This window comes from Bombus flavifrons, chromosome 14 (genome assembly GCF_040668555.2).
Source record: "Bombus flavifrons isolate JBK064 chromosome 14, iyBomFlav1_principal, whole genome shotgun sequence".
Classification (NCBI taxonomy): domain Eukaryota; kingdom Metazoa; phylum Arthropoda; class Insecta; order Hymenoptera; family Apidae; genus Bombus; species Bombus flavifrons.
In genome coordinates, this window is record NC_138455.1 from 5,557,560 (window position 1) to 5,582,200 (window position 24,641).

At 31.9% G+C, this 24,641-nt stretch overlaps 7 protein-coding genes across 17 annotated transcripts; 5 read left to right on the forward strand and 2 right to left on the reverse strand.

Moving 5' to 3' along the window:
• On the forward strand, positions 1 to 3,055 carry Ir76b (Ionotropic receptor 76b). Of its 2 annotated transcripts, XM_069127126.1 has the most exons (10): positions 1 to 230; positions 363 to 407; positions 712 to 776; positions 855 to 1,031; positions 1,115 to 1,341; positions 1,426 to 1,535; positions 1,605 to 1,798; positions 1,912 to 2,017; positions 2,109 to 2,298; positions 2,453 to 3,055. In XM_069127126.1, exons 3-10 carry the CDS (start codon positions 744 to 746, stop codon positions 2,943 to 2,945), a joined length of 1,530 nt encoding a protein of 509 aa, XP_068983227.1. In that variant the 5' UTR covers positions 1 to 230; positions 363 to 407; positions 712 to 743; the 3' UTR covers positions 2,946 to 3,055. The 2 variants fall into 2 exon arrangements, with proteins under 2 accessions (XP_068983227.1, XP_068983226.1); XM_069127125.1 differs by having other exon boundaries at positions 1 to 407.
• Positions 3,056 to 3,372: 317 nt separating this feature from the next.
• On the forward strand, positions 3,373 to 5,941 carry LOC138187321 (uncharacterized). Of its 2 annotated transcripts, none has more exons than XM_069127982.1 (4): positions 3,373 to 3,603; positions 3,752 to 4,231; positions 4,300 to 4,972; positions 5,064 to 5,941. In XM_069127982.1, the coding sequence occupies exons 2-4, from the start codon at positions 3,766 to 3,768 to the stop codon at positions 5,266 to 5,268; spliced, it is 1,344 nt and encodes a 447-aa protein (XP_068984083.1). In that variant the 5' UTR covers positions 3,373 to 3,603; positions 3,752 to 3,765; the 3' UTR covers positions 5,269 to 5,941. The 2 variants fall into 2 exon arrangements, with proteins under 2 accessions (XP_068984083.1, XP_068984084.1); XM_069127983.1 differs by having other exon boundaries at positions 4,300 to 4,968; positions 5,064 to 5,254.
• Positions 5,450 to 9,666, reverse strand: D12 (YEATS domain containing 2 homolog D12). 3 transcript variants are annotated; one of them, XM_069127973.1, is made up of 5 exons: positions 9,575 to 9,666; positions 8,979 to 9,275; positions 6,130 to 8,789; positions 5,966 to 6,039; positions 5,450 to 5,803 (listed from the first exon to the last, which is right to left on the reverse strand). In XM_069127973.1, the coding sequence occupies exons 2-5, from the start codon at positions 9,061 to 9,063 to the stop codon at positions 5,686 to 5,688; spliced, it is 2,937 nt and encodes a 978-aa protein (XP_068984074.1). In that variant the 5' UTR covers positions 9,064 to 9,275; positions 9,575 to 9,666; the 3' UTR covers positions 5,450 to 5,685. The 3 variants fall into 3 exon arrangements, with proteins under 3 accessions (XP_068984074.1, XP_068984073.1, XP_068984072.1); XM_069127972.1 differs by having other exon boundaries at positions 8,979 to 9,271; positions 9,453 to 9,580; XM_069127971.1 differs by lacking the exon at positions 9,575 to 9,666 and having other exon boundaries at positions 8,979 to 9,384.
• A 161-nt stretch (positions 9,667 to 9,827) lies between these two features.
• On the forward strand, positions 9,828 to 15,426 carry Duba (Deubiquitinating enzyme A). 6 transcript variants are annotated; one of them, XM_069127975.1, is made up of 13 exons: positions 9,828 to 10,038; positions 10,120 to 10,462; positions 10,570 to 10,662; positions 11,413 to 11,504; positions 11,644 to 11,777; positions 11,964 to 12,112; positions 12,193 to 12,348; positions 12,426 to 12,582; positions 12,657 to 12,868; positions 12,942 to 13,082; positions 13,156 to 13,311; positions 13,405 to 13,591; positions 14,313 to 15,426. In XM_069127975.1, exons 2-13 carry the CDS (start codon positions 10,325 to 10,327, stop codon positions 14,456 to 14,458), a joined length of 1,761 nt encoding a protein of 586 aa, XP_068984076.1. In that variant the 5' UTR covers positions 9,828 to 10,038; positions 10,120 to 10,324; the 3' UTR covers positions 14,459 to 15,426. The 6 variants fall into 6 exon arrangements, with proteins under 6 accessions (XP_068984076.1, XP_068984078.1, XP_068984077.1 ...); XM_069127977.1 differs by having other exon boundaries at positions 11,970 to 12,112; XM_069127979.1 differs by having other exon boundaries at positions 9,835 to 10,038; positions 12,963 to 13,082.
• Positions 15,427 to 15,632: 206 nt separating this feature from the next.
• Positions 15,633 to 18,015, forward strand: LOC138187323 (serine/threonine-protein kinase Nek5). 2 transcript variants are annotated; one of them, XM_069127986.1, is made up of 7 exons: positions 15,633 to 16,086; positions 16,143 to 16,233; positions 16,389 to 16,556; positions 16,664 to 16,824; positions 16,921 to 17,077; positions 17,171 to 17,433; positions 17,603 to 18,015. In XM_069127986.1, exons 1-7 carry the CDS (start codon positions 16,028 to 16,030, stop codon positions 17,604 to 17,606), a joined length of 903 nt encoding a protein of 300 aa, XP_068984087.1. In that variant the 5' UTR covers positions 15,633 to 16,027; the 3' UTR covers positions 17,607 to 18,015. The 2 variants fall into 2 exon arrangements, with proteins under 2 accessions (XP_068984087.1, XP_068984086.1); XM_069127985.1 differs by having other exon boundaries at positions 15,895 to 16,086; positions 16,664 to 16,836.
• Positions 18,016 to 18,078: 63 nt separating this feature from the next.
• Positions 18,079 to 21,573, forward strand: LOC138187319 (MAM and LDL-receptor class A domain-containing protein 1). Its single transcript, XM_069127974.1, has 10 exons — positions 18,079 to 18,482; positions 18,558 to 18,755; positions 18,821 to 19,178; positions 19,289 to 19,465; positions 19,522 to 19,948; positions 20,050 to 20,394; positions 20,460 to 20,681; positions 20,751 to 21,139; positions 21,204 to 21,369; positions 21,438 to 21,573. The coding sequence occupies exons 1-10, from the start codon at positions 18,079 to 18,081 to the stop codon at positions 21,476 to 21,478; spliced, it is 2,727 nt and encodes a 908-aa protein (XP_068984075.1). The 3' UTR covers positions 21,479 to 21,573.
• A 1-nt stretch (position 21,574) lies between these two features.
• LOC138187322 (rRNA methyltransferase 3, mitochondrial) lies at positions 21,575 to 23,441 on the reverse strand. The gene is made up of 4 exons (XM_069127984.1): positions 22,877 to 23,441; positions 22,537 to 22,775; positions 22,289 to 22,444; positions 21,575 to 22,194 (listed from the first exon to the last, which is right to left on the reverse strand). The coding sequence occupies exons 1-4, from the start codon at positions 23,182 to 23,184 to the stop codon at positions 21,641 to 21,643; spliced, it is 1,257 nt and encodes a 418-aa protein (XP_068984085.1). The 5' UTR covers positions 23,185 to 23,441; the 3' UTR covers positions 21,575 to 21,640.
• Between the last annotated feature and the right edge of the window lie 1,200 nt (positions 23,442 to 24,641).

Consider the following 24,641-nt stretch of genomic DNA (forward strand, 5'->3'; position numbering starts at 1 on the left):
ATGACGTATAATTTATAATTCATTATTACTTTTTAGGAAAGTACGAAACAATTGAACTTATCGGAAGAATGATTGATTACTATGAGCAGATTGCAAGGTTATTAGAAGCGGGTCGATTTTCATGTTTATACTACTCGAAGGCGTTAATGCGTATACCAGTCACTACGTAAACGTTGGTCGGGTCACTATTAGCTAGGATGTGACCTGCACGTCAGTATCGATTTACACAGGTGCTAGTTTTATTGTGGAAGCGATAATTGTCTATAACATAATATACGATCATTAAATTAGAATCGATTAAGATCAATGTAATTCCAGTTTAGATTAAAGGATGCACACTGTTTATTTGTTACTTCTTATAGCATCTTTTTTCATTCAAGAATATACTCGGTATGTTCATGGTGAAGGTGCGTAATATGTCCAACTCTTTTTTAATAATAATACAATAAATTATGTTAATTTTTAAATTATATTCTCATCTTTTTCAGAATTTTTTTCTTTATCTTTTAATCAAATAGCTTATACGTTATTTTTTAAATGTTATTGATGAAGTATACTAATTCAAAAAGCATATTGATTTAATTATTCTCTATGTTTGAGTTAGAAACGTAAATGAATCGATTAATTAATATGTTAGTCGTCATTATCTTCATAAAATAAAAATGTTTTAAAATATTTCTAATTATTCTTTACATTATTTTCTATTAATAGATAATGTGGCAAATAATAAAAATAATGAAGAAATGCCGTCGCAACTAACAGTAACATCTTGGAATGTAAGTTAGGTCCAAAATCCAGCGTATTTTTTACCTTTTTTAAATATAAAGATGCACAATATGTTTATTATTTTGTAGGACATGCCTTTCTCAGGAATTGTAGAAGAAAACGGAAAGTGGGTTGGTAAAGGATATGCATTTTACATTTTTGATTTACTCAGTACAAAATTAAATTTCACCTATACCATTATTCCACCAAAAGAACATATTTTGGGTGATAAAAGTAGCGGTATTCTTGGTTTACTTTACGAGAAGGTATTATTTCGGAATTTGTAATATAATTGATTTAATTACAATACAATGATTTAATTGTTAAAGAAATCTATTTCATTTTATAGAAAGTAGACGTAGCTGTTGCGTTCCTTCCCGTATTACCGGAAATCGGACAATATTGCACGTTCAGCGCTCCACTAGATGAAACGAAATTAACTGCTGTGATGAAGAGACCTCAGGAATCAGCTACAGGTTCCGGTCTTCTGGCACCATTCGAAAGAACCGTCTGGCTATTAGTTTTAATGTCATTAATTTTTGTGGGGCCAATTATTTATTTTTTCGCCAGTATGAGGTTTCTGAAAAACTTTTTAATAATTACTATAAATAATATAATCAGTAATTAATATAAATTTTAATTTAATCTTTTGATATATAGAGCAAAATTATGGCACGATCCAAGTTCTGAAAACTTCAGTTTGTCCTCTTGCTTCTGGTTCGTTTATAGTTCTCTGTTGAAACAAGGAACGAATATTGTTGCTACAACAGGTAAAATGTATTGATTAATTTTAAATACATTGTTATTACAATTTCTAAAAATTGTAATTGGAGTTGCAGATTCAACACGAATGCTTTTCGCTACATGGTGGATATTTATATTGATTTTGACATCCTTTTACACGGCAAATCTCACAGCGTTTCTTACAAAGCCTCAATTTACGCTCTCTATTAGTTCCCTACAAGATATTGTTCAGAAGGGATACAGTTGGATCACCTATAAGGGACGAACGATTGATTTTCTTCTTTCTCAAGTAAGATGTAAAGCGATCTTCCTAAGATTTTAATGCTAAACTGAATTATTTTTTGATAATATTAAACATTTTAACGTATAAAAATAATACATTAAATCTTGTTACGTTTTCAGAATCAGGAGAACGATTTGAGTTTATTGAACGTAAGCAAATTGCAAGGAAAAGGTGTTTTTAAGTACTATGAGCATTCAAGAGCTATTTTAGAATCAGTTACTACCAGTATGTATTAAATATCCTAATATACATAGAAAGAAATGATAGTAATACCATTCTACTCATTTTTCTCATTTGATTCACTTTCTCCTTTTAGAAAGACTTTTCCTAGCAGAGGCACATTACTTGCAAACTTTAATATTCAAAGACTACATGAATAAAACGCGTCATCATTTACAACATAACTCGCGTTGTACGTATGTTATAATGCCTGGTAGCATTTTAATAACCAGCCGTGCCTTTGGTTTTCCGCATGGTTCAACTTTTGAAAAACGTATCAATAGATTGTAAGTTTTAATTGGATTCAATCTACTAACTTAAGTTTTACTAAAAATAAAGATGGTTATTTACATTCCCATCTTTTTTTAATGGAATATTGTAATAGAAATGAGTTCTTAATAGAAATTTTTTGAATATAGGTTTTATTGTTTTAAATTACAGGCTGTTAAGATTAATAGAGACTGGTATCATACATCGTACGAAGAAAGAAGATTTGCCATTAGCTGAAATCTGTCCAGTTGATCTTCGTTCAAGCGAGAGACAATTGCGAAATACTGATCTTCTTTTAACATACAAAGTTGTCGTAGGTGGATATACAATTGCTGCAATTATCTTTTTATTTGAATTTATTTATGCGTTTATATTGTACCGAGTACAAAATGGTAAAAGAAAAGTATGCTGCTATCTGCCTTGTTGTGGTCCAAACGAAAAACCACAAAATCCTTTAAATAGCAATCTTTCAGCACAAAATTATATGATGATGTTAAAAAGAAGTCCTCCAGCGATTTATCAATATCCTGACAATGTTTTGATAAAAAAAAAACAACAATTTATTAATGGAAGAAGTTATTATGTGGTTACTAATCCATACGGTGATCGAAAATTAATTCCTATTAGAACTCCTTCTGCTTTTTTGTTTCAATATGCAGCCTGATCACATTAAAAATATGTAAGAAATACAAAAATATTTTTTGTATGTAGCATTACATATTGAAATGCTAAAATTATTTAAAAATTGTAATTTTATAAAATTAATAAAATATACGTTGGATGTAAATTTTTTTATGTGAGATTACATAGATCAAAATTTTTTTATACTTGCGTATGAACCTTGTAGAATATGGCAAAAAAAGAAAAATGTAATCTTTATGATGTTTTGTATTTCTAAACAAAGCTTTCCCGATCTGTTTTTTCTGATGGAAACTTTTATTAAATTATATTAAATTACACTATTAATAGCTTAATAATACTTATATTTGAACATATTATAGCAGAAATTTTATTTAGGGAATTCTGATTTTCGTAACAACTGACTGATTAATTTCTCACATTGTTGGCAGTACTGAGTTTAAGATTGGGGAGTGAGCAAGTTAGTAAACAATACAAATAATACTGCTGATTGAATTGCCCGGGCGTTTTTGTAAATATCTATGTTCTTCTGTATTTATAAAATTTTATAGTTAATATTGGAAATCAAAAGCAGCCAATTACTTGATTTGGCTCTTCTGTGGAAAATTAAAGACATTTCTTATTGCATTATATTTTGTTTTATGAAAAAGTATTTCTCTTTCTCATCTGACAATAAGCTTAAGGTAATTAATTCACAAAATAACATGTTAACCATATCTTCTATCACTTATTCTTGTACTAGGTAGTTTCCAAATTATATAAATATTTTCCTTTCATGCAAAGTAAAAATGATCATTGTTTTTTAAATATTAACAATGAAATATCTTCTAGAAAAGGAGAGAGAAATGGCTGAGGAAGAAATCTGTGGATTTCTAGATGTCAAGTTTTGTGGTAACAAGTCCAAAGTTCATAAGGTAAAAAAGAGAACATTGGGCCCTTGGAAAGTTTGGAAAAGGCATTGGTGTTCCTTTCAAAAGCTAGATTCTGAATTAGGAGTCAGAGTAAATCTTGATTATTGTATTGGCAACGATAATAGTTCATCATCAAATGACAAAGAGAATTTCATAGTAATACCATTGGATGCCATTATTTGCCGTACCCAATCTAGATCTAAGCAATTTGCTTTTGGTATATTTCCTATCAAAGATAGAAAACCATTGCTATATTTAGCTGGTAATTCAGAGACAGAATCACAGCGATGGATGGCAAATATTAGACAGCTATTAAGACCTAGAAAGCTTAAATTTGCACCAGGATCTTATAAAATATCTATGGTTGACAATCCACATTCGAAAGCATCAGGATTGACAGGTATTTAAGTCATTATTCATAGAAAGAATCTGTGCTTTTTGAAGTTTAATTACCAGAACTTCTTTCAGGACTGTATGGTGATTTGATAACAAGCACATTAGGAGTAATAATAAAGGATATTCATTCTGGTGAAACATTAGAGAATTTTGAGTGGGATGAACTAAATCAGTTTCATTTGATCACGGCAGGACGACCAGATGACGTTAAATGTATTTGTGTGATTCATACATCAAAAAAATTCCGTGCTGGAATTGGTGAACTACATTTGTTTTGTTTAGAAGCTGGTAAATTGTTGCAAGATTTGGTAACTCAGGGCCGTGGTCCAAGACACAAGCAAACTAATGGACGACCTTTAAGCTTAAGTGAAGGTGATATTAGAGCAATATCCCATGATGAACGTTTGCGAAGTTATTCAGTAACAACTGGAAGAATGGAGTTAAAAATATTATCTAAGAGAAGAGAATCTAATGAAAGATATGAAGAAATAAGCTATAGAATGTCTGGTAAAATAAATGAGGATGTTTATCAACCAGAACCATATGGCCATTATCATGTTAGAAGATACTCTGATATTTCTGCAACTTCTGGGATTTATGAAGAAATTCCAGATGAATCCGACATGAGTGCAGTAGCTGCCTCAAATTTTTATATGGAGAATCTCTTTTGTAATCGACTATCAGAAGAGCCACCACCTTTGCCTCCACGTCAGAGGTGCGCTTCGGAGTCCATGAAAGGAAGCAGGTTTGTATTCATTCAGTTTTTCTTCATGCAATATTATGCTTGTTTAATATTACATTTATTTATATTATATACATATATATATCTTTTTAAGGTTGCAAGATATTCGGGCATCTGGACCTAGTAGTTTGCCTTTAACATCTAATAAAAACTCTGTACGGATTGAGAAAAATAATTTAGGATTCCAAAGAATAACAGACGAGTCTAATTACGTTCCCATGTCACCTCGATTAAAAGATATCACGTTAGTAGAAATGCAAGCGGCTCTACAAGAAAATGATTACGTTATTATGCGATAGATGGGACATCAATTGTGCAGTAAACAAATTCTCGTGAGAAATCTGTTAATATTTGCTACCTAATATTTGATCTCGTTTTTAAATTTTTTTTAAATACATATATACATGTTTGAAAGAAAATATAAAAGATGAGGCATGAGTGAAGTTAATTCAATTATATGTAGATATAACAGAGAAGAGGTCAGGAACTAGTTTAAATTTTATTGAACCTACTGATTCGTACAAAATTTCATATACTTTATTCAAAATTATAAATTTGTACATGTGCGAGGCTTCCGTTATCGGAACTGTATTGGAGCGCGTTGTTGCAGCAGACCTATGTTATTTAAGTGTTAAATACGGCAGAATTTTTTAAATTTCCTTAATATTAAATATTCCTTCAGTCATTAAATTCTCTAGATTTTATATTTTTCTAAGCTAATCTGTAGCCGTTAACCGATATTTTGAGCCTAACCCGTGATTTGTAAAAATATCAAATTCTTCACGACTTAGAAGGGCTCCACGTACATCGTCCAAAACGATCACCTTCGGATATCTACAAATAAAATAAAAAAAATGTCACAATTCCGCGATAATAATATACATACATATATGTATGTAATAGGTATATTTGACATCTGCATCATAAAAAGTTGTGAATTTTATACGAAATATATGTATATATATACAAGTAGCCTGATTGAAAAAGTATATTTACCCATTATCACTGCATCTTTCCCAAGCTTTCGCCAAAGACATTCTGACTAAATCCTCTGCAAGGCATTCAACAGCCTAGCAAAATATAAAATATGTAGGAAATTTAATTTTTCATTAATTTTTAAATTATGTAAATATATATATATATATATGTGTAAAACATACCCGCATTATCATTCGACCAGCTGCGCCATGTATGACAGTGGGAACAATTTCTTCAGAAATTAGCTTAATACCAATTTCTCTGGCAGTTTCACAAATAAAATCATAAAACGGCACTAATTTCTTTTCAAGTTCCAATACTGTAATTTTCGTGTTTACAAATTCCTTATGCTCTTTTCTTTCTTTTAGTCCTTTTTTGCTTTCTAGTGGAACATCAGTATTTACAACATCAACCTCAATGTCCAATTCGTTGGATTGATGTAAATTAGAGTTAAGCAAATTGTCATTCGATTGATCTGGATAAATTTGAAGCCACTTGCAGAAAGTATCAGGCTGTGTACATGTAGAAATGCTTTTGGCGATTGTGGAAACAGGTAAACTCTTCTGCTGTTTTATTGACCGAATAGTCAAATTCGGACAAAGAGGCGTATAACCGTGCAATCTCGCCCAAATCATTATTTCCTTAGTGGTCCATAATTCTTCCTCCGTGAATGGCTTTTTCTTCATAAAATATCGTATCATCTTTGCTCGATTCCATTCACAGGCATTTCGCTTCGCTATACTATAGCTAAAGAATTCTTCTTCGCTCGTGCAGGCATAAGGATGGAGTCGTCTGTAATCGGAGTCGGAAGCATTTTGAGTTATCAAGGGCATTCTTCTAACAATGAATCGCAATAGGCCTTGAACGTTCAGAATATTTGCTACCTCAATTGTTCGGATAATTTCGTCGTAAAACTCCTTTTTACTTTGGAGCTTGTATTTATCCTTGCCTAAAGTGATTTTCTGGCGTGATAACTTGAATTCTTTCGATTCTTGATTATTCACTTTTAACATCTGTTCAGTAGCTGATTCTTTTTCAAAATTAAAAGAAAGATCATTTGGTGAATTTCTTCTCTCAGCTATCTTTAGTACTGGTATATTGGAATTTACATTTAAGAGAATACTTTTAGAAACTTGAAGCTTTAATCCTTGTTGTACCTTTGTTCCATTAGGATCTTGTTCTTGGATTTTAGTTTCTGTACCTAAAGGTTTCTTCAACAAACTAATACCACGAGAAGTAGTTAAATTTATCCTCGATTTTGTTGAATCATTATTACGGGCATAATCCATACCTGCAATATCTACAGGAATCGTTTTATTGTTCTGAAGAACTAAGACATGTCTATTTCCAGATGGTTCAAACAATGGAGGAATAGAAATTTTCAAAGGACGAAGGTTTGAGTGAACTCTGGAGCAACTTAGAGGAAGTACTTTCCGATTAACTTCATCTAACAAAGGTATGCTTGTGCTTGTTAATTCCTCTTGTACCTTTAAGTCTGTTAGATATCCATTTATTAAAAGTTCACTTGTTATTGTGTTATTAGTTTCAGTATCCTCCTCTCTATCTTCTTTCTGCTGATTATCTACTGTGACAATCTTATGTAAAAATGAATTAGTTAATGTTGTTGATGAATGATCAATAGTTAAATTTCTTTCAGAATCGTTTAAATACTTGGAACCACAATAATCATGATCATGTTCTATATAAAATAACAGTTTTTTCACATTTATTAAATCTTCATTAATTTTTATATCTCCTGAGGGTTCTTTCTTAACTACCACTTCACTGCTCTTATCTGCTAATTCTAATGTTTTATTTATGCTATTGCTTATAAAATCAGACATGAGATTAGAATCTTTATCATTTTCTAGCTTCACATCGTAATTATGCTCGTTCTCATTAAAATCTTCGTCAATTACTTTACCCGTATTTCGTTTAGAATTTCGGGAGTCTGCATAGATCCATATATCGACAAGTGTCTCGGATCCTAAAGTTTGTAGACCGGTATAAGTACGGTCTAATTTCAAATAATGAATTATGTCCATTGGCTTATTGAGAGCACTTTTAAAATGCAATTGTACTCTTAGCGGGAATTCACCCCAACCGCGTCTTGAAAGACAAAATGGTGCTGATGTAACTTCGACAACATCATTAGGTCTATAACTAGGATGTAAAAAGAATCGAACTTTGCTAACAAAATCATTAATATCAGGATTTTCTTTATTTCCTCTAACATACATTGTCCACTTGTGACTAGCTGCATCTTCTCTCCATTCTGGAGGAATCCATTTTGAAATGTTTCCAATAATTATACGTTTCCTCACTTTGTGCCTAATACCTCTTGATGGACATTGAGACTCTGGAACTCCACTTTTTGGAGGAATATATCGTGGAATTTTCTTTGGTCGTGGATCTTCGTCGGTTTCATTCCTTCTTTTCTCCAATCGATAATGTTCAGAAGCTTCTTCTATTTTTACTGCAGCATCACCAGTGGTACTTGATGAGTATATCGAAATTGATTCTGATGTGGTAAAATAACTGTCTTTGTTAGATGTTGTTGACGTAGAAATAATTGAACTGTCGGATAACTTTGGTGATTTACCAATCAGCTGTTTTATTGCAGGATGAATTTGAGTTTGCTTTGCTTCTCCATTTTGTGAATTTTGACACTGTTTGCGATTATAAAAGTCGGCAACAATAACATAACGCAAAAGATGAAGGATTTTTGATGCTCTATGCAATCTTTCTTGTAACTCTAAAACTTCTTTCTCTTTTGTATTAATTTCCTGGGAAAATTCCCTTTCAATAATAGCAGTTATTTTTCTTGCTGTACTGCTTCGTGCTAAAATGAAATAACAATAAAAACGAATGCAAATAAATACAATTAATTCTGTATATTTTATTGATTGTACACATTCAATTTTTAGTAATGTTACAAAAAGATAGTTCTTAATATTAAAATAAATGGAGTATAAACAGGTTAGATACAATAGAAACATCGCGTAAATTTGATAAAAAATTTCATATATACCATTTTCTTCGTAAATTCGTTGATGTTTTTCATCACTTGCATCGGATGGCCCGTAATCGGGATCTTGATCTTTTAAGGCACTCATTTACCATAGTTGTTTTCGAACGTATAATAATTAAATGATAAAATATTTAAAACCTACTTTTTGTATTTTATATGTAATAAAAAAACTGTTTTGTCGTTAATATCAGTTTCTTCTTATAGCACTTGTAATTTAAATGACGACCATGTGCTTTGTACTTCTTTTAAACCACCCTTTGAACAGAGGGTTGCAATTCGAAGTGTTGATACAACTTTCTATAAACAAACGATGGAGGTTATATTTTCCACGAAATATTTTATTTCAGTCAATGATGCTGATTATATCGACAACAGAAAATTTATCGCACATTTTACAACAATTATCTTACATACATTATTATAAATCTGATATCATAGTGACAGATATATATATATATATATGTATACACATACATGCATCATAGTTCAGTTTCTATATTGTCCATATGTTATCTCATGATACCGTAGAAATTTTCAAGAAAGCGTGACAACACATGTGAAGTATGTTATTAGTATTGTATTATATGTATACATACGTAAAGTTAGCTTAGTAACAACAGGTGTGCTTTGTAGTAAAAATATTCAATCAACTTTATTATTATTTCCCTAAAAGTGTAGCAAAGGAAATTTGCTAAATTTTATCAGTGTTTTCCATTCTGCCTATTGTATAGAATAGAAATCTATCGAGAATGTCGCTTCAAACTTTTACCTGAAAAATTAACCCTATCAATTTCTACTTGACTGATCGAAGTATTTAACATTTATTCATTAATATTAAAAATTCGAAAAAAAACCTCGAGTATACTTAGGCAATATAGAGTTCATGTTCTTTAAAACAACTGATAAATATCTAGCGCAGGGACTTTTACGGTCGGGTATAGGGGAAATACCACGCGACAGATTGGCAATAGGTAGCCTCGTAGTGTGTGCAAGTGTAGTCATGGCTGTCTGACAAAACATTCGAAATAACACGAATTAATGTAGTAGTTGGTTATCAAAGGTATCATGCTGTATTTCTTACAAAGCGCTATATTGTCCTGATTTAAATTCCGAAGAGTTAATTAGTGACATATTACTAAAGGATCTATTCGCATCCACGTACGTCGAGGTGTACTTGGTAGATCATCGTTGAGAATAATAATAAATAAGTGGATAGAGCAATTGTGGATCAGGAAGGAAGTTACGGGGTTGAAGGCGCGGTGAGCGTAAGCCTGCGAGGTTCTCTTTTGAAATCTTGTTAAAACGAGCGTCGCGTCTGAACGACCACCGACGATCGATTACGCAAGATGACCATTCTGTCGAAGAAGAAGACGAACGCCTCGAAAGATAGACGAGAAGGAGGCAGCACTTCCGAAGTCGATGTTCACGGAGTGCAAAACGAGCATACCTCCGGATCCATCACACTACCTAATAGCCCATATCAGGTGAATGAATAATCCCTTCATTGCAACTATACTACTCGCACAAATACTTCTAGTTGCAAGTAGTTGCAAGAGCGAACCTTAAAACGACCTTTTGCGAACCGTGACAGGTACGTGCAGCGAACGGTTTCGCGGTCGATCTACATGGGGTTCAAGCTGATCACGGATCTGGTTCTATCGTTCTTACAGGGAGCTCGTACGAGGTAGGAAACATAAAAGCTAATTTTTTTTTTAACCCCCAATTCCCATAGGTCACATTATGAGAAAATATTGGAAATATTTCATCAGTTGCTCATTTCTATCTCTATTGATATAAAACAACATGTTTTACGAGTTTACTCTGAGATACATGTAAAATATATTTTACTTTACTTTTTTATTTTTATTATAAATTACACATTTTTTGTTGGTGTATACATTTCATTATTTTAGCACACAAAAAAAATATATGTTATAATTTGGACATGAGTATTATATTAGTATAGAATATATTCATATATCTCAGATGCACATAAAATTTCAAATGATAGCAAACAAATCAAATAACACAAAACATACTTTTTTTCATGATACTGTTAAAAATGAATGAAACCAAAATTCTGTCAACAATATTATGAATTAATATATCGGAATAGATACTAAACTGACTACTAGACTTATTAGACTTACTAGAATGCATTAGAACCTATAAACTATTGATTTGCTTATGTTATAGAACAAATAAGAAAGTAATATTTATAGGTACCTATGGGAATTAAGGAATTAACATTACATTAGGTATTTTGCTTTCCTTTTTTATTATTAAATTTTTATATAAATACTCATAATTTCAAATCTATCCTTTTTTTTATGGAATATCATTTGTCATTTGCTATGTATATAATAACTCTCTATAGTTAATAAAAATATATTATAATGTATTCAACACTTATATATGTGTTCTTCTATTAAAGTCAAGTGTAGATCGTCGAGAAGATAAACATTTTGAAGAAGGAAGTGGTCCCAGTCATGGTAAACGCCACAGACAACGAGCAAGTCCACATAGGTACTGTATGAAAGACCAAAGAATTCCTAAATTTGTTTTATATCATTGTATTATCTATCATTTTAGATATATTCAGTCTGGTATATTGTATTCAGAAATTTATGTTTTGTTTATTTTATGTTGAGTGTTTATTTTACAGTGGTTGTATTGGAAGAAATTCACGTTCAAAACGTGATAGGGAAAGAGATAGGGGTCGAGAAAGAGACAGGGAGAGAGAAAGAGAACGTGAAAGACAAGCTACACCTCCCACTGCATCTAGCAGTGGCTTACAAGGTTCATATTTGTAATGCTTCTTCTATGCATACATATATTAAATTTATCACTTTATATTAAAACAAGCATAGATCAACTTAAATTATATTGAAAAAAAGACATTTTTCTTTGATATTAAAATTTTTTTATATAAAATATGAAAACATTTCTTAGAAAAATAAATAATAAATAATACACTTTACTTAGCTACAGATGGTAGTGTCATAGCCAATAATCGAATGGCTATTGTTGGGGCTGCTGCAAATATAGAACATGAATTAGCTAATGGATATAATAGTGGTGATGAATATACTGGCAGAACTGGAAATAATCTTACACTGGCTGAATGGCAAGAGGTTAGTTATGAAATGATAGATAGTTATGACAATGGATAATTTTTATTGTCAAATTTTTTGATTATATTTTTTTTTTACAGCGAGATAGATGGTTTGAGAAACGAATGCGAAAAATGGGATTTATCGTCAAAAAGATGGGTGAGGATGGAGCATGTCTATTTAGAGCTGTTGCAGATCAAGTTTATGGTGATCAAGAAATGCATGGTGTAGTTCGGAAGCATTGCATGGATTATATTGTAAGTATTGAACACAAAAATGATAGAAATCCATTATTCAAAAATAAATTTATTAATTATATGGTGTGATTTTCCAGGCTTCCAATCAAGAATTTTTTTCTCACTTTGTAGCGGAAGATTTTAGCACATATGTAGATAGAAAACGACAAGAATATGTACATGGAAATCATATAGAGATGCAAGCTATGTCTGAAATGTATAATCGTAGCATTCAATTATATTGCTACAGTACTGGTGCGTGTTAATATGCGCTTTGGTAAAGTTAATCATTTTGTACTTTTAATATTACCTTTTGTAATTCTACACAGAACCCATTAATATTTTCCATACGATGGTCGAAAGTGATAATGAACCGATACGATTGTCTTATCAACGTGGTAGCCATTATAATAGCATAGTAGACCCATATAAAGCTACAATTGGTGTTGGTCTTGGCTTACCTTCATACAGTCCTGGTGCTGCGGATCGACAACTTATATCAGATGCAGTCCGTCAAAGCGAAGAATTACACATTGAGCAGGTGAAGAATTACTATAGTTAGTTGTTATATTTAATATCGTTTTAAACTTTAAACTTCTACAATAAATGAAAAGAACAATTATTTTTGTGTACAGACGATGCTAGAAGATAAAATAAAAGCAACTGACTGGGAAGCAACAAACGAAGCCATAGAAGAACAAGTTGCCAGGGAAAGTTATTTGCAATGGTTAAGGGATAATGAAATGCGAAAAGCTGTAGGTTCCATGCAATTTTTGTCTATTATTTTAGACGAGTAATACTAAAACATTGTTTCGTGATTTAATAAAGAGATCAGCGAGCAGCAGCAGTACAAGTACGGTAACAAGTGCGCAACACAGTCACGCGCATTTTCACCCTCATGGAGGTCGTGGTCAACAACGAAGCCACACTTCTTCTCCGACCACGACTCAAACTAGCCAAGATAATTTGCGTAATTCTCCAAAAGTCTGTTTCTAGTTACTAATGTTACTAAGACGATGTAGCCTATATATATTATGTTGTATACTATGTTTTGTATGTTTTAATTTATAATTTCAGGTAAATGATTCGGTAAGATACAATAAAAGGTCTCCGCAACACCAGTCAACACAAGGATCTACCATGTCTCACCTTGCCTCAGATTTTGAATCTAAAATCTCGCAGGAACCTGTACCAGGTAGTAGTAAAGAGGCTCATGCTTCACCAGATATCTCGTTATTCAATCGTCTTCCTCCCGAAGTATTTGGTAAGTCAAGTATTAGCGGTTAAATTAAATGTCAATAACTAAGTTACCTCATGATATATAATTATAATATAGGTACAGGATGTTCCGTTTAACTGAAAGCAGTAGGATATTTCATGAGGGAATAAAGCTATATTTTAACAAAAGTTGTTTGATTTGAAGGAAGATATCATATGGTGCAAACCATTTGCAGGTCGAGTAATAGGGAAGATTTTAAGTTGGAGGTGAACTTTATTATTTTAAATGGAATCATACATTTTTCAATATATTAGTCAATCCATCTCAGCATTTCATAGATGCATTGTCATTGGATTTGTCAAAATAAAGTTAAAATATTTAAATAATCAACATAAATAGATTAATACTTTCTTATAGGGAATGTCGAGATGGATTGATTATTTTATTAAAAAATGTATGGTTCCATTAAAAAAAACGAAGTTGACCTCCAACTTAAAATCTCCCCCATTACTCGACCTGCAAATGATTTGCACCATATGATATCCTCCTTCAAATTGCTTACTATTTAATCTGCAAAAAAATTATTTGCACCATATGATGTTTCCCTTTTACCAAACAACTTTTATTAAAACTTTTTAGGTTACGTTAATCCCTCATGAGATATTCTACTGTTTTCAGTTAAATGAAACACTATATAATTAATTTTAAATATTTTGATCAAGAAGAATAATTTTTGCTATGCAAAAATATGTTCGTAATTTACTAGGTTTGACTGATTGGGAAGACAGTGACATACTCTCGCAAGTTTTGGCTACATCACAGCAGGAATATTTAGACAGCTTGAAACAATCACGGAGTTCTGCCTCTTCTGGAAATGATACTAACAATATACTAGATTCTAGTAATAGTTAATTTTTAAAATCGTTATTGATAAAGTTCAAAAGAATACTGAAGCAAAAGTATATGCATTTGTATGCAGCGTTTTTCATAGGATGTGATATATCCGAAAAATAAGATAGTTCTAAATCAAAAAAATGAAGCAATTCTTAGTGTTATCACATGGTCATTAGTCACTAAGAGTCATCGACAGTTATGTTGAATGCATGCCTAATAAACTTAATTACCGGCTGCAAATCGTATTGCATTAATTTCTGCTGAAGTCATTGTGTACTTTAAATCAGATTTGAGCATATAGCGAGTTTCCAAAGAAGTGGTTGGATTATAACTTTACCAAATATTAGCACAAGTGTTTAAGTGTTTAAGTTTATTAAGGATGCATCTGCTTTTCTCTATTAATAACAAGAAATTTAATCAACAAAGAAATGATCGCGTAAGAGCATCAAGAATTGTTTTCTTCAGTTAAAACGTCTTTGGTTTGACGTATGAGTTTGATAATGCATCTTATGGGATACTCTGTACATACTGCAGTATCATCTAATTCTGCATTGCACTAGGGTATAAGGTGGTTTGCTTTTTTCATTGGAAATAAATGTTTGGTGAACATCGTTCAATTAAAAAATTGTTGATGTGTGCACGAGTGCTCTAAAAGAGAGTACATATATCGCGTTAACGTGCACACTTTTTGAAAAACTAGAGTAGCCATATTGTTTTGCCAGCAGTGTTTCACCTTATGGACAAGAACTTTTTTACGATCAAAACTTAAAAAATAACCCATTTTTGTCGTTGTTCATCTATATTAAATTGTCTGCGTGTTCTTGAATGCAGCATTTACTATTGTGAATTATGCAATTCAATCAGGTCAACTGCGTCACTACATCCTTTTTTGTGGTATGATATAATACATCTAAACGCTTTAGGAAAAAAATCTTTATTGCGTTATTTGTAAAAAAAGAAGAATAAAACTACTACATGTAATTTAATGCCCGAATTTTCCCTACCTTTGCATATGTGCTTTCGTTAATACATATGTATAGAGAATGTTTGCTAACGAATCTTAGAGACTTTAAATAGTATTAAAACAATACTTTATAAATTGTGAGCAAACAAGAATGCGTTTTTGTAAACACTTTTTATGAATAATAATAAATCCACAATCTATGCACGTCATATGCATATTCTCGAAATATAATTAGATTTCATTTGTGCATTCCAAGTTATAAATAGAGAAACAACGAATTCCTTATGATTTTCATATGATCTTATTTGTTAATTTGTAACAGTACACCATTAAACACAAAACTAATCGAGTCAAAAAATCATTGTATTTTTTTTGTAAAAAAACAGCTCTTAAAAAGTAAATGTATTTAATTAATTATTATATTTAATTATGTTATTCAATTTCAAACATCTGATTGGAAATAGACATTTCTGACATACCAGAAAAAAATTCAAACTTTATTGGACTAACTGTTTATATTGATCTACCATAACAAATCGATTGATGTTTAGTACTCTTAGCTAAATTAATTTTGTGAATTAATAATTCGATTTTATTCGCGTTTTTTATCATTTTTGTCAAAAATGTCCATGCATATAAATGATTATATATTCGAAACATTGTTAGGACAGGGGTCTTTCGGGTATGTATTCGTACTAAATTAAATTTTCCTATTTCCTCATCGTCTATTGTTTCTAGATCAGTTTACTTAGTACGACGAAAGAAAGACTCTAAACCATTCGTAGTTAAGGAACAAATTCTCGATAATGTAAACGCACTACCTTTTAAGGTGAGGATTTCTTAATTGAAATAGGGCAAATTAATTGTTGTGTCACAATATCAAGGAGATGTACCTATTAATTAACTTTTTTTGTACATAAAAGATTGTTTCTATGCTTAATTTTATATACTATAACTAATTGCATGCATATTTAATGTGCTCAGAACATATCAGAAGAAGTGAAATGTTTGCACACTTTGAGACATACTAATATAGTTGCTTACTATGGAGCTTGGATAGAAGACAATCACAGTTACATTCTTATGGAATATGCAACTCGAGGCACTTTGAAAGATTTGTTAGAAAACAACGAGACACCACTCAAAGAGGAAGTAAGAACTTGGGAAACATTACATTTCATTATTTTTCGTCTACGATATTTTAAAAATTTGATATAATATTAATATGTTAATACTAATGAATACATATGTTAATTTAGGATGCGCTGTATTTATTCTCCCAAGTCGTTCTTGGAGTTCACCACATCCATTTCAAAAAGATTCTTCACCGTGATTTGAAACCGGAAAACATCATGCTAACCGGAAGTCGCGGTGACATTGTAAAGATCGGAGATTTCGGCGTCTCGAAAAATTTTAAAGAGTATCATTCATTGTGAAAAAGTTACTTTATGAAATATTAATAGTTTATGTTCAATATTTTTATATAATTTTATGGAATATTGTTATTATTGTACAGATTAACGAAACCATCAATTATATGTCGCGCTGGATCATTTTGTTACATGGCTCCAGAAATGCTAACGGATCAATCTTATGATTTCAAATGCGATATATGGAGCATGGGCGTCATTCTTTATGAAATGGTTTCAAAAAGACATCCTTTTCCCGCTACGGTAAAGTTAGATTAATTTAATCCGGATTTTAATCAATGTAATTTTTGACTTTATTCTATTTTTTATACGTATGGTATGTATCCCAATTTTCAGAGTCTAACAGAAATCATAAAAATGATTTGCGAAGAAAGACCACGGCCTCTTCCCCGAGGGACATCAACGTCTGTTGTTAGCTTGATATCAAAAATGTTGAGAAAAGATCCATTTTGTCGGCCGAAAATAGATCAATTGATCCTCTGCCCTTACCTTGTATCTTTCATTATTCGGATATATTTAAATTTAGGACGAGTTATGAGTATTACTAACAAGAATAATGGAAATTTTAACCCGGAAATATTTTTAAAATTTTTAAAATCGTAAGTAACGCTTAAAAATTAGACACTAAAAGTTATATATTTAAATATAGGTTTTCTTGATAGAGTAGTCACTTTTTATATTTGTATTCATATAATTATTATATAGTTCTGTACATAATAAGTATTATAGTATAATGTACTTTATAATAATTATAGATAATTATTGTAGGTAGTCAGTTTAATGAAATTGTACAGGGAACGGTTATCGAACTCGGACTCTCTGTACTAGGATCAAAAGCGTAACGACAGGAAGCGAAGACCGGAACTGCGGAATGTTCGTTTTATTTCATCACGTGCATACCTTTTGAAAACCGTTCAGTTCGTATTTAGTTTAGTTATCATTCTTCTGCGTGTATAAACGTCGCAATAACTTCTAACTTCTGTTTATCAGGAAACCGTGTTGGAAGTTGAGTGTTAGCTTCTTGCTATGTAATTTAAAGTGTAAAATTTCCTATTTTCGTATTTAAAATACTTTAAATTCCAGAAAAATTTATAATAAAATACATAAGGTAGAAAAAGATCCTTAGTTGTTTCCATGATGAAACATGTGATTGTGTATCTGCTTAACATTCTTTATATAATACCTCAATATTAAGATCTTCTTATTTTTTTCATGAAATAAAAATTGTCTAAAATATTAAGAAAATGTGGCTGATTTTATTAATATGTAATTGCCTTTACTGGCTAACATGTGCTTCTTCATGGATTCCTTTAAATCCGATGCTCGGAGAACAAATAGATCTCGTCGGCGGCGAAAACGAAAGTTTCATTCCCAATTGGACCAAAAGTATGGAAAATGACGAGACGAAGGATGTCTTTGATACTTTTGTCACCAACGATGCTTTCAACTCGACGCAGTTTCCATTCAATTCCATTGATCGAGATCATGATCTTATGGACGAGGTAGAACATATCGAACCCAGACATTGGCCAGTTAGACCAGATATTCTATATACTCGGACAATTATTTCTCCAACCACAGAGATGCCGTTGCCACGAAAGCCACTTAATCCGCCTACTCTTGCCCAAAGAAATTCATCAACGCAAAGGTAAGAAATTTATAAATATAAAAAAAATTGACCTGTTAAAGTTGAATCACTTTAAAATGTATCTTTCATTTTAAGGTATCCACCAATCACACCACCACTATCTACAGCATCAATAGATGAAGTTTTTTGTGACTTTGGAACATTTCCAGCACAGACACTTTGTGAGTGGCAAAATGGTGATAGTGTAATAAACTGGGTAGCTGGAACTGGCATGGGTACCAATTGGATGGGTGGTCCTCCAAGTGATTATACCACTGGTACTATGGAAGGAGGGTATGCTTCAATATACATATTTATTTCCAATTCTATGTATGTATAGTAACTCAAATTTGAATTAGATATGCCTTCCTTGAAACATCACAACTGCCACAAAAGGATGGTAAAACAAAAACTCTAGGAGGACTGCTGCATAGCGCTCAACTAGGAAGTACAGGAGTTGTTGGAACTTGTATTATGTTTAAGTATAGCATGGATGGCCTCAGCGTCGCTGGTCTGAGAGTTCTACTTCATGTAGGTGTAGATGAATATTCTATTAAGAAAGAACAAACTGAAGAAATCACTCCAGAAAATGCGACTATACCATCTTGCAAGCCACTGGAAATTATTGACGAACGTGTCATTTGGAATGCTCAGTATTATACCCTGGGTGTTTGGCAGCAAACTCAAATGCTATACACGTATCCTGAGTTACATTCGGTAATTGGATAACTTTCTCCCCGAATTAATATTTTCCTTGAGAAAAGCATCATGGTTTTGATATTAAGAATATCATGATTATCATATAGAAACATGGTATTTATTTTTAGTTGATCATCGAAGGAATTCCTGTGGATTCTACCGATCCAGCCCGTCTATATAGGGGCTACATAGCCATAGACGACATAGATTTACAGCCAGGTACTTCATGTATCGGTTTCTGCAATTTTGCTGGTGGATTTTGTGATTGGGCTAATGACGCGGAGGATGATTTCGATTGGACAATTGTAAGTTTATCATCAATTTCACTATTACGCTATAATATATATAAATACGTGTATAGAGCCGTGGAAGTGGGAATCCCACAACTGGACCCGCAATGGATAGTTCGATAGACCAATCAACAGCTGGAGGATATGCGTATATAGATTCTTCTTTTCCTCGTCGACCAGGAGACAGAGCCAGGCTCGTTAGCACCAGCTTTCCCGCATCAAGTGCCGATACACCTATGTGTATGCACTTTTGGTTCCACATGTTTGGCTCTGGCATCGGTTCTTTAAAACTGTTCATTCGTCATTTTCGTAGTTTGGATGCAGCTCTCCGAGAAATTTGGAGTCTGAACGGAAACGCTGGAAATACGTGGTTCGTTGCTCAAATTACAATTAGCTCTCTGGATGATTTTCAACTCCTTTTCGAAGCATCCGTAGGTAACACTGAGATGGGAGATATTGCCATTGACGACATCTCTTTTACACAAGGTGCTTGTCCAGGTAAAGATTTATAAAAAATAGTTAATACATACAGAGATCTGATTGAAAACGAGATAGAGATCACTGTTAGTTTTCGAGTATTCATTCATGTACACTTACAGCTTTACCTCAAGTTGCCGTACCTACACCACGAGACTGCACCTTCGAAGTCGACGAATGTGACTGGATCAATTCTCGAGATCCTGATCGAGTGGAGTGGGAAAGAGTATCTATACAAGTGCTGAATCCCAGGAACCAACGAAAATCGTACAGCAATGGATATACAGTTAATCGAAGAAATGAATATTTCCTTAATCTGGGACGTCCAAGAGGAGGACCTCGATCATCCGGAGGTGGAACAGCGCAACTCGTTAGTCGGGAAATGAAAGGCAGTGACGAGCCATTATGTGTTACCTTCTGGTACTTTATGTTTGAGTCTTTCATTGATTCTATTGGACCAAGCTTAGGTAGATATTTTATATCTTTTCTTTAATTATTCTAATGTGCCTATAATAATGATGCAAATTCAAAGGTGTACTCCGTGTACTTATACAAACAACAGAAGAATCATCAACTGAATCAAGATCAATCTGGCAACTGTATAGTAACCAAGGACCTACATGGAGGTATGCACAAGTCAATATAAACGAAAGGAGGAACTTCAACGTAGTTTTCGAGGGTACTTGGGGTCCCAATCGTGCTAGTGGCAGCATTGGCATTGACGATATTGCTTTCTATATTGGCAATTGCTCTGGTAAGCTTTCAATAAATCCTGTTTTTTCTAATTCTACCTCAAAGTAATTATGTTATTACTGGTTTGTAGTGAAACCACCTGGTGCATCTGTGAGACCTGAAGATTGTAGCTTTGAGAAAGGGTTATGTGGTTGGGAAAATATTACTTCTTCTGAGAACGAGCGTACAGTCACTTGGCAGCGTGCGTTTCTTGCTCATCGTCCAGCTCAGCTATTGGATAAAACTTTTGGGGCAACCGGAGACTTTGTTTTCTTTGATATTTTTACGATAAATAAACAATCCACAGATGTACGTTTACGATCTCCCATAATTCAAACATCACCCGACGAAGAATCGGTTTGTTTCACTTTTTGGTTCGCTGCCTTTGGTGTTGAGGAATCTACAACGTTGCAAGTTATTAAAATGAATATCGACGAAGAAGCAGGCAACGATGAAGAGAATGATGGAAAACAACAACCTGTAGGTATTCATAATTCTTTGAGATCTAGGATATCCTAAAAAATCAATATTTTATTTGTTTTAGTTATGGTCATTAACAGCGAAAGGATTTAACAATCCTAGACCTGTATGGACTGCGGCACAGGTAACAATAGATGCACGTGCATCTTATCGTCTCATCTTAAGAGGAAGTGCTAGTAATGGAGGTTTTGCGATCGACGACATAAAGTTTCAACCTCAAAGTTGTACAAGTAAGATTCTTTTTACCAAATGAATAAAATAAAGAGACATACCATACTTTGATATTCTAATTTTGTAGTTCGACCAGCTGCTGCTCAACCCGTTAATAATGGAAATTAAACTATTAGAACTCATTATGATCTATATTACATTGTTTTTATGTCATTTCTTACAAAACTTATATGAAGTAAGCTTCTGTAAATAATAAATGCACAATTCATTCAGAAATAAAAGCCAAGGATTTATTTATACAATTGTGTAACATCTATCAAAAAATCTGTATCAAAGGAGGCTCTTTTTCTTGAAAAATTGTCTCCTAATTTCAAAGATAACAACACCAAGTGCTACAGCCGCATTCAAACTATCCACTCCTTTTACTAAAGGTATATTGATACGAATACCGTTTTTTTCTTTTAAGAATTTATAGGAATTAAAATTTAAACCTTCAGTTTCTCCACTTACAACAATTACAGATTCTTTTTTTGTATAATCTACAGAATAGTATGGAAGAATAGGTAGTTTTAACATGAAATCTCTCATCAGGTGTTTATTTTTTGGTACCATATCTTCTTTTGATTGCTTATTAGTATCCACTGTAAGTTTTGACTTCAAATCTTCTGGATCAATATCAAATATTTGCAAACTTGTTTGAAGTATTTCAGTTGAATAATTGTGCAAAAACTCATCACCAAAAGTGCTATCTGCTACAAAAATGTTACTGTCTTCATTAATTAGCAATGGAATCTCATCCCATGTTGGAAATGCATGAATAGGTAGTTGGAAATGTGTACCAGCTGCACTTCTGAGAACTTTTGAGTCCCACAAATCTACACATCCTGAAGATATTGAATCTTAATTTAATGATTATTCCTTTATTTAAAAAATTACTAATGTCATTTATATATATGTCATAAATTCATGGTCTAATACCTTTCATTAGGATTAATTTTTCACAGCCTACTGCTGCAGCAGCTCTCATAATAGATCCTAAATTCCCTGGTTCTCTTATATTATCGCAAATAATAGTAAGTGGTAATGCATTATCAACTGGTTCATTCTTATGTACATTTGGAGTTTTAAAAATTCCTACATTACAAAAAAAAAACATAGACAAAACCATTAAAGTATTAAACTTCTTAATACAAAAGCTGCATGTTTAAAATATACAATATTATTACCTAACAAGCCAGGAGAAGTGGTTAAAGCAGACCACAACTGTATTGTAGTATATGGAACTTTGTATAATTTAACTTCATTGGGAAGTTTTAATGCAGCTATGTCAGATGAATCATTGAAAATTATTGAATGCGGTATTGCACCAGATTTTATAGCATCTATGATTAGTCTTTTTCCTTCTAGAACTATCTCATCATTTTTTTCCCTCCTCTTTCGTGACTTTAAATTACTCATCAAGGATCTATAAGCATAAAAATCCCCAAATAATTCTTTTTATTTTATGCATATAACTTTGAAGTTTTCTATTCAAGATTATAATAAAATAAAAAATAAGCAACTTACGATACAATTTTTTCATTTTCTTTAAGTTTTGTAAATAAATTCTTTTTTACTTCGTTTTCAGTTTTTTCACTTTTCTTTTCTTGGATGGGTTTCTTTTTACTCGATTTTCTCGCAGAAATCCTTTTTCGGCAAATCTGCGGCTGAGTAGTATCTTCACTTTCGAAAAGTTCATCTTCGTTAACAATTGCAATCGGTCTTCGACTAACCCATCTTACATACGTCCGTATTATACACAAATTAACTGTCTTTAATTGTTTAGCATATCGAATTGGTTGAATAGTATTACGTACAATATTTAGAAATATCATCGTTACCCACGTTTTAATACAAAATATTTATTTTTATTACTTATAACCTTTGTTCTAAACATTGCATAGTTCTTTATTAATTGTGCAGAGCACCAAACACGTATATTTTGATCAAAACATTTCTCTAAAATATTACATTATTCACACAAATTGACTTAATAATTAACTTTAAAAAATGTACACGTGTTTTATTCAAAGAGTTTAAAAACAGCAACAACGTGAGTTAGAAAGTTCGAGGCCTTATGAGACTCGTTAAAATCCTGCTATAAAAATTTAAACTACTAGATGTCGACACATGTCAATGAAACATTGTTCTGTGCTTTGGAACCTATAAATGTCGTGGTCAACGAATAATTATTAATTTGTGTCATTCACAATTGATAAAATTATTAACACTGCAATGAAATTATAAAAGTTATTTCTAAATGTTTTAAGAATTGTCCTCTATTTATCTGCTAACTGATTCAAATCATATAAAATATTTAAGTGAAATATTCCCGCCAAAAAATATCAATTTTTGTTCGTAAATTTTTTACTAACATTTATTTCTATGATGATTAAATAATTGAATAGGATAAGTATGATGATTGGGATAACATATTTAATGTAAAAAGTCACGGATTCAATTTGCTATAGCTAATATTATCATAGTTATATTTCAAACATAAGAAAAAATATAGAGCAAATTAAACAATTATAGGGCAGGAAATTCGAAGCATATTTTCTCTAATTTATTAATTGGAATTGCCAAAGACAATTTTAGGGTCTAAGTATCAAATGTTAATTCAAAATACATGCATTAAGATTCAGAGTAAACAAAATAAATTATTATAGTACATGATCCCTATTAATTTACGTTAGAAAAGATTTGATACTCTGACCCAAATAATGTCTTTATCTTAAATTAATTTCGTTTCAGTTTACATAAATATACTATTTCTAACATCATCCAAGATATAGTTCTTCTTTTTAGTAATTTCACATGTATACATGTTTATATGTCGCTGTACACACTTGAAGAACAGAATCTCTTACATTAAAATAGTTTAAAATAAGGTAAAAATATATAATATATATAGCTCATAATCTGTATCCAAAGAGATTTCAACCAGTCTCTAGTTTTGGATATCAGGCACTGATTCCACTATTGAAGAATCTTGGCCAGAAAGATCCATTCTTTAAAACTTAATCAATACAGTCAACATAGTAATAGTCATAGTAGCATAACAAATATATATTATTATATATTTGTGTACTCTGATATGCATGTAATGTACGCGTAGTTTTATGTGTGTCCATAGATGTAATATTTGTGTATGTGTTATTTTTCTGTTGTGTTATTGTATGCAGTGTACGCACATGTCGTATTCAAAGAGATGTATATAAGTATAAAGTATTTATAGTCAAATATTAGAACCGCGATTGGTATCAAACCGTTCCATATAATTATTCAGAAG